Source organism: Etheostoma cragini, unplaced genomic scaffold (genome assembly GCF_013103735.1).
Source record: "Etheostoma cragini isolate CJK2018 unplaced genomic scaffold, CSU_Ecrag_1.0 ScbMSFa_3110, whole genome shotgun sequence".
In the NCBI taxonomy this organism is placed as follows: Eukaryota; Metazoa; Chordata; class Actinopteri; order Perciformes; family Percidae; genus Etheostoma; species Etheostoma cragini.
This window is the reverse complement of record NW_023267345.1, coordinates 85,941-96,408: the sequence shown is the minus strand read 5'-3', so window position 1 is coordinate 96,408 and position 10,468 is coordinate 85,941. Positions and strand designations below refer to the sequence as shown.

At 43.4% G+C, this 10,468-nt stretch overlaps 1 protein-coding gene across 1 annotated transcript in view; it reads right to left on the bottom strand.

The window, feature by feature from the left end:
* Window positions 1-4,171: 4,171 nt before the first annotated feature.
* LOC117940718 (C-type lectin domain family 6 member A-like) overlaps window positions 4,172-10,468 on the bottom strand; it is a 15,887-nt gene continuing 9,590 nt past the window's right edge. Inside the window, exons 2-8 of the mRNA XM_034865897.1 lie at window positions 9,732-9,842; window positions 9,492-9,569; window positions 6,897-7,015; window positions 6,646-6,746; window positions 6,449-6,560; window positions 4,414-4,487; window positions 4,172-4,298 (exon numbers count right to left, since the gene is read on the bottom strand). Coding sequence (XP_034721788.1) covers window positions 4,172-4,298; window positions 4,414-4,487; window positions 6,449-6,560; window positions 6,646-6,746; window positions 6,897-7,015; window positions 9,492-9,569; window positions 9,732-9,842 — 722 coding nt within the window. The remainder of the gene's footprint in view (window positions 4,299-4,413; window positions 4,488-6,448; window positions 6,561-6,645; window positions 6,747-6,896; window positions 7,016-9,491; window positions 9,570-9,731; window positions 9,843-10,468) is intronic.

The window sequence follows — 10,468 nt, the reverse complement described above, 5'->3', positions numbered from 1 at the left end:
GACTATCTAAGGTGAGCTGGACTATCTAAGGTGTGCTGGACTATCTAAGGTGTGCTGGACTATCTAAGGTGTGCTGGAGTTCCGTCTCTTTGAAACATCTGTTGGTGTTGAAGCCTGAAGTCAGTTACTAGTCAGTCAGTTGGTCAGTTATTCCATCATGACATCATGTTAACACCTCTTCTCCTTCCTTCTTCTTCTCTCCTCCTTTATTTTACTCCTCCTCCTCCTAGAGTGATTTGCACAGTGAAGAATTCAATGATGAAGTCAATTTAATGATGATTATAGATCTTAAATTTGGTCTTTAATCCAAAAACTGTGAGTCCAAAAGGCCAAAATAATATCATCATGTTTTTATGTTTGTGGTTTCACAGAGCAGGTAACCAACAGGGAACCGTCTGTGTCCTTCAGACATTGATGTATGAAAAGTGTTAACTGATAGAGAGAGAGCAATTTATTTAGGAGAATGTCAGAGAGTCGTACTGCAGCCCCCCCCCCCCCCCCCCCCCCCTCTATATGCTCCTTTATAACTCTCAACATTCCGCCACACACACACCCATTGGAAAATCTGAGACGGTCTGAAAACGGGACAATACGTAAACTGGGATTTTGGAGAAACCGTGCTTGATATCTGAACGCCCGTTCAGCCCAATAAAGGCCAAAGTCTTGTCTTCGGTTAAAACTTTTAATCATGTTTCTACGTTAAAGTATGGCAATACAGCCCGGTCCCAAAGAGGGGGGGTTGGAGCGATGTCGAGCGATTTCCCGAACATTTCCCATTAAAGTCTGTGGAAACTTCCTTGCCATTTTCTGGTGATTTCATGAAAACCGTGCAGCTAAAACATATAATATAATAATAATAATATTAATAATACTAATATGCAGATTAAATAACTTTTCAGACACATGCATTGCAAGATTACCTGCACACTGTCTGTGTGAGCATGCCGTTTCTGTTGCGTTTGAAAGACGATAATTGTTTATTAACAAAAAAAAACTAGAGACGTTCCCACATCAAAAGGTCATTTATTAAAGGTTATTGTGTCAAAAAGACATGTAAACACGTGATTTTGGCACAGCTCAAGCCCCACCTAAGAAGTGCTTGTCACACAGGCAGCATGCAACCTCTAACCTCTTAACATGGGGCCCGAAATAAAAACAGGCACGCCATGCAGCCAATGTGCATGAGGCCTTAAGAAATACATAGCACACCATTCCCAATCATTACACATGTTATGATGTATTTATGTGTGTTGTGTTGGCAGCGCTCCATGACTTGTAGCGGGACAAAAATGTGGCGGCAGATGAAGAATTATAATAAGTATGGGGGGTAATAGTCATTGTGCCGATGTTCTGTTATAGCACACTGAACGCAATACAGTGCAAACTGTACGTACTGTGTTCCTGTGTGGTGTCTCCTGTTATCTGGTGCTGGATGAAGGTGATGATGAGGCCATGCTGCCCTCTGCTGGATGAAGGTGATGATGAGGCAATGCTGCCCTCTGATGGATGAAGGTTATGATATGAAACACACACCAAGATATACAGTATATCTGTAGATATGAAACATACACCGAGATTTATGTCTGTAGATATAAAAGATACACCAAGATATATATCTAAAGATATACGCGTGAAGCCATCAGTGAAGACCACAAAGGTGTGGCCTGCGGGAGCAGATCCATCACTTCAGGAAAGGTTTCAACACACAGACTGGAGTATGTTTGCTTCTTAAGCCACAAGTGGCTCTCACACGGACCCTGACTGCTACACCTCCTCTGTACTGGATTATATCAACACCCCCATATACAATGTTACAAACCAGAAGAAGATCACCACATACCCAAATCTGAAGCCATGGATGAACAGGAAAGTGCAACTCCTATTGAAGACACGCAATACTGCCTTCAGATCAGGAGACGCACAGGCCTATAGCACATCCAGAGCAAATCTGAAAAGGGGCATCAAAGAGGCCAAGCACTGCTACAAGCTGAACATAGAGGGACACTTCTCCAACGCTGACCCTAGACGCATGTGGCAGGGCATTCAGGCCATCAGTGACTATAAACCCACTCACTACACCCCCGCAGCCACTGATGTCAACTTCCTGAACGAGCTGAATGACTTTAACGCTGGCTTTGAAAGAGACAACAGAGAAACTGCCACCAAGCTCAAACCCTCAGCCGACCACCCCCCCGTCACACTCTCCTCCACAGATCTCTGCAAGGCACTGAGCAGGATCGGCACGCACAAGGCTGCTGGACCAGATAACATCCCTGGACGCATACTCAGGGCATGTGCGGAGCAGCTCGCTGGGGTTTTTACAGACATCTTCAACCTGTCTCTTGCCCAAGCAGCCGTACCAACATGCTTTAAATGCACTTCCATTGTGCCAGTGCCCAATCACCCCAGCCCAAAGTGCCTCAACGACTACCGCCCTGTAGCACTCACACCCATCGTAATGAAGTGCTTTGAGCAGCTGGTCCTGGCACACCTAAAAGACTCGCTACCATCTACATTGGACTCACACCAGTTTGCCTACCGTAGCAATAGGAGCATAGAGGATGCGGTTTCCATGGTACTGCACTCTGTGCTCACACATCTGGACAATAAGAACACTTATGTATGAATACTGTTTGTTGACTTCAGCTCAGCATTTAACACCGTCATCCCGGCTAAGTTAATAGCCAAACTTGGAGACCTGGGCATCAACATCTCCACCTGCAACTGGATTTTGGACTTTTTGACCAACAGACCCCAGAATGTTCGATCAGGCTCCAACTGCTCCACGTCCATCACACTCAACACTGGTGTACCACAGGGCTGTGTGCTGAGCCCGTTTCTCTACTCCCTCTTCACCTCAGACTGCAAGCCTGTGTAAGAATCTAATGCCATCATCAAGTTTGCGGACGACACTACGGTGATTGGTCTCATCAGCAACAACGATGAGACTGCCTATAGGGAAGAGTTCAAGCACCTGGCCACATGGTGCACTGGAAATAACCAGCTCCTCAACACCACCAAAACCAAGGAGCTCATCGTGGACTTCAGAAAAGAGCCAAGAAGCACGACACCATCCACATTAATGGAATGGCTATTGAGTGTGTCTCCAGTTTCAAGTTTCTGGGGATCCATATCCCTGGTGAACTTCTATCGCTGTGCAATAGGAAGCATCCTGACCAACTGTGCAACAGTGTGGTATGGGATCTGTTCTGTTGCAGAGCGCCAGGCATTGCAACGGGTGGTGAATACTGCCCAGCGCATCACCGGGACTCCACTACCCCCCATCACTGGGACTCCACTACCCGCCATCGAGCACATCCAGAGGAAACGCTGTCTGCATCGAGCAGCATCCTTAAGGACTCCTCTCACCCAGCCCATACACTGTTTTCTCTCCTGTCCTCTGGCAGGCGTTTCAGGTGCCTCCGGACCAGGACCAGCAGACTAAAGAACAGTTTTTTCCCCAGAGCTGTCTCTTTATTGAACTCTAACCCTCATTGATCCCACTCCCCTCATATCCTGATAGACTCTCATCTCCCTCCTCACACCTGCCTCCATCTTGTTATCTGCAATACTATAATGTTCAACTGCACTGCTGACTGTTACTATAGTAACAACTGGTTATATCTGCATCTATTTTGCACTACTTACCTTTTTGCCCTGCTTACATTTCAATTTGCACTGCTGACTGTTTATTTACAGTACCAATGGCTTACATATACATCTGCAATACCGTACTTTAACTGTAATATAACATTACTTACCACCGCACTTTAGTTCGGATAGTTTCTGCCCAAACTTTATTTATAGCCGCCTGTATATATATTCATAGTACATATTCACCTGTAAAACTCTGTAAACCATTAGTATATTATGTTAATCGCACTTATAATAGTATTCATTTCTATATTTATTCAATACATATCCATGTCCTACACTTACGGAACCAGTGTATAACCTGCACTTACTGCTGTTGCACTTCTTGTTAGACCCAAACTGCATCTCATTGCCTTGTACCTGTGTAATGACAATAATGTTGAATCTAATCTAATCTAATCTGAAACACACACCAAGATATATATCTGTAGATATGAAACACACACCAATATTTGAACTTAGGAAGAGTTCAGAAATCAATATTTGGTGGAATAACCTTGATTTTTAAGTCCAGCTTCTATGCGTCTTGGCATGTCCACCAGTCTCTCAGCGTCCATGCGTCTTTGCATGTCCACCAGTCTCTCAGCGTCCATGCGTCTTGGCTTGTGTCCACCAGTATCTCACATTGCTGTTGGTGGATGTTCCTGGCACAAAAATTTAAGCAGCTCAGCTTTATTGGAAGGCTTGTGACCATCCATCTTCCTCTTGATCAAATTCCAGAGGTTTTCAATGGGGTTCAGGTCTGGAGATTAGGCTGACCATGACAGGGTCTTGATCTGGTGTTCCTCCATCCACACCTTGATTGACCTGGCTGTGTGGCATGGAGCGTTGTCCTGCTGGAGAAACCAATACTCAGTTGGGGAACATGGTCAGAGCAGAGGGAATCAGGTTTTCTTCCAGGATAACCTTGTACAATGCTTGATTCATTCGTCCTTCACAAAGACAAATCTGCCCGATTCCAGCCTTACTGAAGCCCCCTCAGATCATCACTGATCTTCCACCAAATTAAAATCGGGGGCCAGCCATTGTGGCTTGTAGGCCTCTCCAGGTCTCCATCTAACCATTAGACGATCAGGTGTTGGTGACTCATCAGAGAAGAGGACCTTCCTCCAGTCCTCTAGGGTTCAATCCTTTAGCCTGGCTTGTCTTTGCTTCTCATTGATGAAGGGCTATTTTCTGGCTTTGCAGGACTTCTGGGCCCTACTTCTAGGAGCCGGTTTCACACACTCCTTGCTGTGCATTTCAGCCCTGCTTCTAGGAGCCGGTTTCACACAGTCCTTACTGTGCACTTCAGCCCAGTTGCTGTTAGCCATTCTTTTTGTGAATCACTTGATGTCATTGTACGTTTTTTGAGTGACACGCGAATGAGTTGGCGGTCGTCCCGGTCAGTGGACAATCGTCTTCGCCCTCTTCCAATCTGTGACTTTGTTGTCCCCAATGTCTGTAGCTTGACCTTGTTCTTATGAAAACTTTGAAATGTTAAGGATGGAAGCAACCTGACGCTCCCTGTACCCTTCTGCCAGTAAAGCCAGAATTGAACCCTTCTTTTCCTCACTCAAAACCTTTCTTTTTAACTCTTGGCGTTATCAATTGTTCCTTATTTAGTTTAGATGACCTGTGTGGTACTAGTAGCCCTGTTTTAGTTTAGATGACCTGTGTGGTACTAGTAGCCCTGTTTTAGTTTAGATGACCTGTGTGGTACTAGTAGCCCTGTTTTAGTTCAGATGACCTGTGTGGTACTAGTAGCCCTGTTTTAGTTTAGATGACCTGTGTGGTACTAGTAGCCCTGTTTTAGTTCAGATGACCTGTGTGGTACTAGTAGCCCTGTTTTAGTTCAGATGACCTGTGTGGTACTAGTAGCCCTGTTTCAGTTTAGATGACCTGTGTGGTACTAGTAGCCCTGTTTTAGTTCAGATGACCTGTGTGGTACTAGCCGCCCTTTTTTTGCCTGTTTCTGCCTGTTTTTGCCTTTTTTGCCATCCAGCAGGCCCTATTGCAGGAGGAGAGTGATGACCACAGCAGTGACTTTTATACTTTTCCTCGTAAAATAAGATTTGGCTCAGGTGATCACTTAATCAGCTCCTCGTTAAGGAGAATGAGATGCGTCTGTGTTGGAATTTGTTGAGTTTACATGGAGTTTACAAGTAGAGATACTGATTTAAGACAACTAAAGGAGTGCTCTCTTCATTTTTTCCAAAGCTGTATATCTGTACATATCTAAACTCAGAAGAAGAGGAAGCAGCAGATTGATTTAATGATGAACATTTTTTCTTTGATTTCCACGAAGCAGGCAGAAAATAAAGAAAGTCCACAGGGGGAGTATCCGGGGAACTGAAGACCGTGTACGGGGGGGAGGGTGCTCTGTAACTCGGGGCAACAGGGGCCCTGCAACTCAGGGCAACAGGGCCCTGTACCTCTGTAAAAAAACAGGGGCCCTGTAACTTGGGTCAACGGGGCCCTGTAACTCAGGGAAAACAGGGGCTCTGTAACCTGGGGCAACAGGGGCTTTGGGACATGGGATTGTTGCAGCTGCACAGGAACTTTTGTCTCCAGACATCTGACTTGAGAATCATTTTGAACATAATGGCCCCGTCCAGCCTCCAACCTGTTCGATTTGTTTCTATGTTACAGATCTTCTAGAGAAATATCAAAGAGTAAAAATAGTTGAGCTGCGCCAGCTGAAACTCATGACATGGGGGCAAAAAGGATTTATGGATGATAGACCCAGCTGGATCCGGTAAGACGGGCTGGTCTGGGTGAAGAGTTATGGACGATGGACTTTCATCTCACAGACCCAGATGAATCCAACAAGACAGTTATTATTCCAGTTGTGTTGTGAATCAACAGAGAGGATTTCCACACGGTTTTCAGCGGGCCCACCGTTGGGCTCCTCCGAATGCCAGTAGCTGAAAGAAAGAGCACACGCAAACGACCACAGCAAGCACACCATAGGGATTTAGTTTGAATGGACCAAATGGAAACCATGGCAACCTCGTTTTCAGCGGAGTCCCGTCCACCCATGTCCAGGTCCCCTCTGTCTCCGAGTCCGTTAGGCCGATCGACAGCCGCGCCCCAAACTTAGTCAGGAAAGCCTAGGAAGGAACAATATAACAGAATCTTTACAACATTCAAACACACAGACACACGCACACACACACAGACACGCACACATATACACATACATAAACAAACACACACACACACACACACACACACACACACACACACACACAACCCCACACCTGTTCTTCCTTGCTGTTGATGACCACCAGGTCTGCTCCCTGTTGAAGACACTCATCTCTACTCGCCTGCCAGGTCGCCGTCATGGAGGAAACGAAGTAGAAACTACTGCTGAAATATTCCCATTACTCCAAACCCATTGTAACTTTTCTTTTTTTATAGTTTTTTATGAAGAAAAAAATCTTTAAATGTCATAAAATGAAATAAACACCCAAATTAAATAAATGTACTGAACTGATCCGTTTTATAACTTGAACGTTGTACCGAACCATTCACATTATTTCTTTGGACAATTTGTTTGAAAGAAACTCAAATTTCTGATGGAGAAACCTTTTGAAAAAGACACCAGGAGGGTCAAAAAGTATTTTCTTAGTGCACGGACCAGTGCCCTCGTGACCTCGCGGCCAGCGTGCGTGACTCGGCGTTAGCGATTGGCTTCAGGCCCAGAGGCTAACGCTAGGTACTCTGGTTATCTAATTCAGGGGCTACTGGAGGGGTTTCAGGGTCTTCAGACAACATAGACTTGACCCTCCCTTTACCAGTGATACTTTTTCTTTGACCCTCCAAAATGAACAGGAAAAAGGTCAAATTTGACCAGTTTTTAAAATGTCTATATCATATAATTACCCCGAAATAACATGGAGGATTCCATACAACGCGCTTTGCCATCGGATCTCTACATTCACTGGATTTGGGGTGTTTTCTTCAATTTTTTTGCATTTGAAAAAAAATGTAAATATTTCAAAACAATATCTTAACTGAGCGTTGTCATATACCAGTCTGTGCTTATCTTCCTTTAATATTATTCAAATTAATTGATTATATCATCTTTTTAACTCAAGAATAAGGTATAATTTCATATAAATGAGTTGTATTGACCATGAATTCCAAAAACAAGTGTAAAACTAATGACAATAAGTTGTGGTACTGGTGATTATACATGGTAGTAAAAAGAAGCACCAATTGTAAAAAAGGTGCCACAAACATTGAAAAACGTCATAAAAAGGTCTGATTTGTTTTGCTTTTTTTGACCCAGGAGGACGACAGGTGCCCGATCCAATGGAGACAACACAAGGGTTAAAAAAACTAAACATGATGTGATAATTTTTCCAAGAAAGGCATATGTCGATTGTGGAATCTATAGACGTGCGTGGAGGATGAGTTAGTTTCATAGTGTAGGGTCTAGCAAGAGTAAACTGCCATTAAACTGATTAGCAAGCGAGGTAGTTGGGTTTAGTCCGCAAACCGTTGGCAGCAGACTACTGTCCCGGTGTAGAGCATAAAGCTTTATGCAGATGATATAATATACTGTATATATATATATATATATATATATATATATATATATATATATATATATATATATATATATATATATATATATATATATATATATATATATATATATATATATTAGTTTTGTGTCTGAACCTAGCAGGCAAATATCCTGTAGACATTTTCTACTAATTTACAAAAGTATTCTGTATATTTACTCAGGATCATTGACTAAAAAAGCATTTGAAAACACGTCAGAGAAATGGATCTGTTTGTTTTATTTGGATCTCCATTAGCTTAGCATAAGCTAACAGCTCTTCTTCCTGGGGTCCTTTAATCCGTTCTTTTGACAATACTCTTCATGACATCACATTACACACACAGACAAAATAAAATAAAGACACTACTCTGAATAGATCTGTTTTAAGAAATAAGAGAACAAAAAGCCCTGTAAGACTCTACTTTGGTTTTAAATATTTAAATTCCTGAGAAGGTACATGATTTGTTAAAACCATACTGAGAGTTGTGTTTGATAGTCTTTGGGGGAGAGTTCCATTCCCGCATCGCTCTGGACCTGACTGAACGTTGAATTCATTTAGTTTTCGCTTTTTTAAAATAAATTCCAGACTGGACGTCTAGACTAGAAAATGGGGAAAGTAGCTGGAAGTGGTGGAGGGCTCCTAAGAAGCTTTGTGCTGGAGAGAGATGTGTATGATGGGCTCATGGTTATTAGGGTTATGGACTATTATATTAGTCTTCTGTAGAATGATCTGAATATTGCACTTACTGTGTTGTGTTTTCTGGATTTTTGTTGGGGAGTGTGATGATGACCTAAAGGGGATTTCTTCATGTTACGACTTGTTAATCCCAAAAAAGAAAAGACACTGCAAAACAATGGAGTTGTACCTTTATATATTTTTATATATTTGGGGTTCCACATTGTTCTGTTCTCAATGGTTTCTCTGTAGGAAACACAGGAAGTGCTGTGTTCTTAGGGGAGACGTCACAGGCTTGTCAGGCTATCACCAGACCAATGCTCAGTCTCCAGGAGACCTGACTGTCCTAAATCAGCTGGAATCCCAAAGAACGGACATGTTACCACGCTGTGTGTAACTGTCCCTTATCTGCAGCTCGTCAGCCTATCACCAGTCTGGGCAGTCCGCTCTGTGTTCTGAGTTTTTTCTGCACAAGAGGCATGATCATGGTTCAAATGAGTCTGCATGCAGACCAACAATGCGGGGGATGTAGCAGCGACATACACAGGTTGCACAAAAATAGAGAACCAATGAGAGGAAGAAATGAAGATGAAGTAAAGTTCTCACCGGTCTTCAGCCTCCACTTCTCCTCCAGGTCCTTGGTCATGTCATGAGTTGTGTTGCGGTCCGAGTGGGTCGAGTATACTGAGAGGGTATACAGAAATTAAAAAAATATACATCTTGAATTCCTTTCAAACCATTTTTGTTCACGTTTAGATTGACAGTTGCAAGATGTGATGTTCCAAATCATATCATATCTAATATGGTGATGCTGCTGATGCAACGTCTTAGCCAAGGTTAACTTACACAACAGGAAGAAAGCATACTCACATGCCAGGCGCAGATAAACTTTGAGAATGGCTTGGATGACGCACAGCAGCCCAACGCTGACGAGGAGCAGCCGGCTGAGTCTTCTCTCTGCAAAACCACAACAGGGTAGAACACACTGGCAGCCATGTAATGAGACCCAACACCAAGGTAGAACACGCTAACAGCCATGTAATGAGAAATATGGTGAATCAATTCCCCTTTCAGTAAGTCATCAAGGAAATTAACCCTCATGTCCTCCTCATGTTGTCCTCATGTTGCCCACATGTTGTCCTTATGTTGTCCTCATGGCGTCCTCATGTTGTCCTCATGTTGTACAATCACTGCAATACCAGGACAACCATGCAGACAGTTTGTACTTCCATGTTAGTTAGCAGTAATTAGCCTGTGCCTATGTTAATGTTAACTAGCATACGACTAGTGGTCGTAGTGGATCTGACCCTAACCCTATATCTAGGTTTCTAGTGGTCGTAGTAGTTCTGACCCTAACCCTATATCTAGGTTACTAGTGGCACCCTCTAGTGGTCGTAGTAGTTCTAACCCTAACCCTTTATTTAGGGTTAGAACCCTAACACAGACTGTTAACTTTAGGTCTTGCCCTGCAAAATGCCAGTTGTGGGGGCATTTTCTCTGAGACAGAATTCTCTGAGACGGTAAGCGTACCTGACTCATTTCCGTTTCCTGTGCCTGTGTGTTGGTAGCGTGTTGGTAGCTCT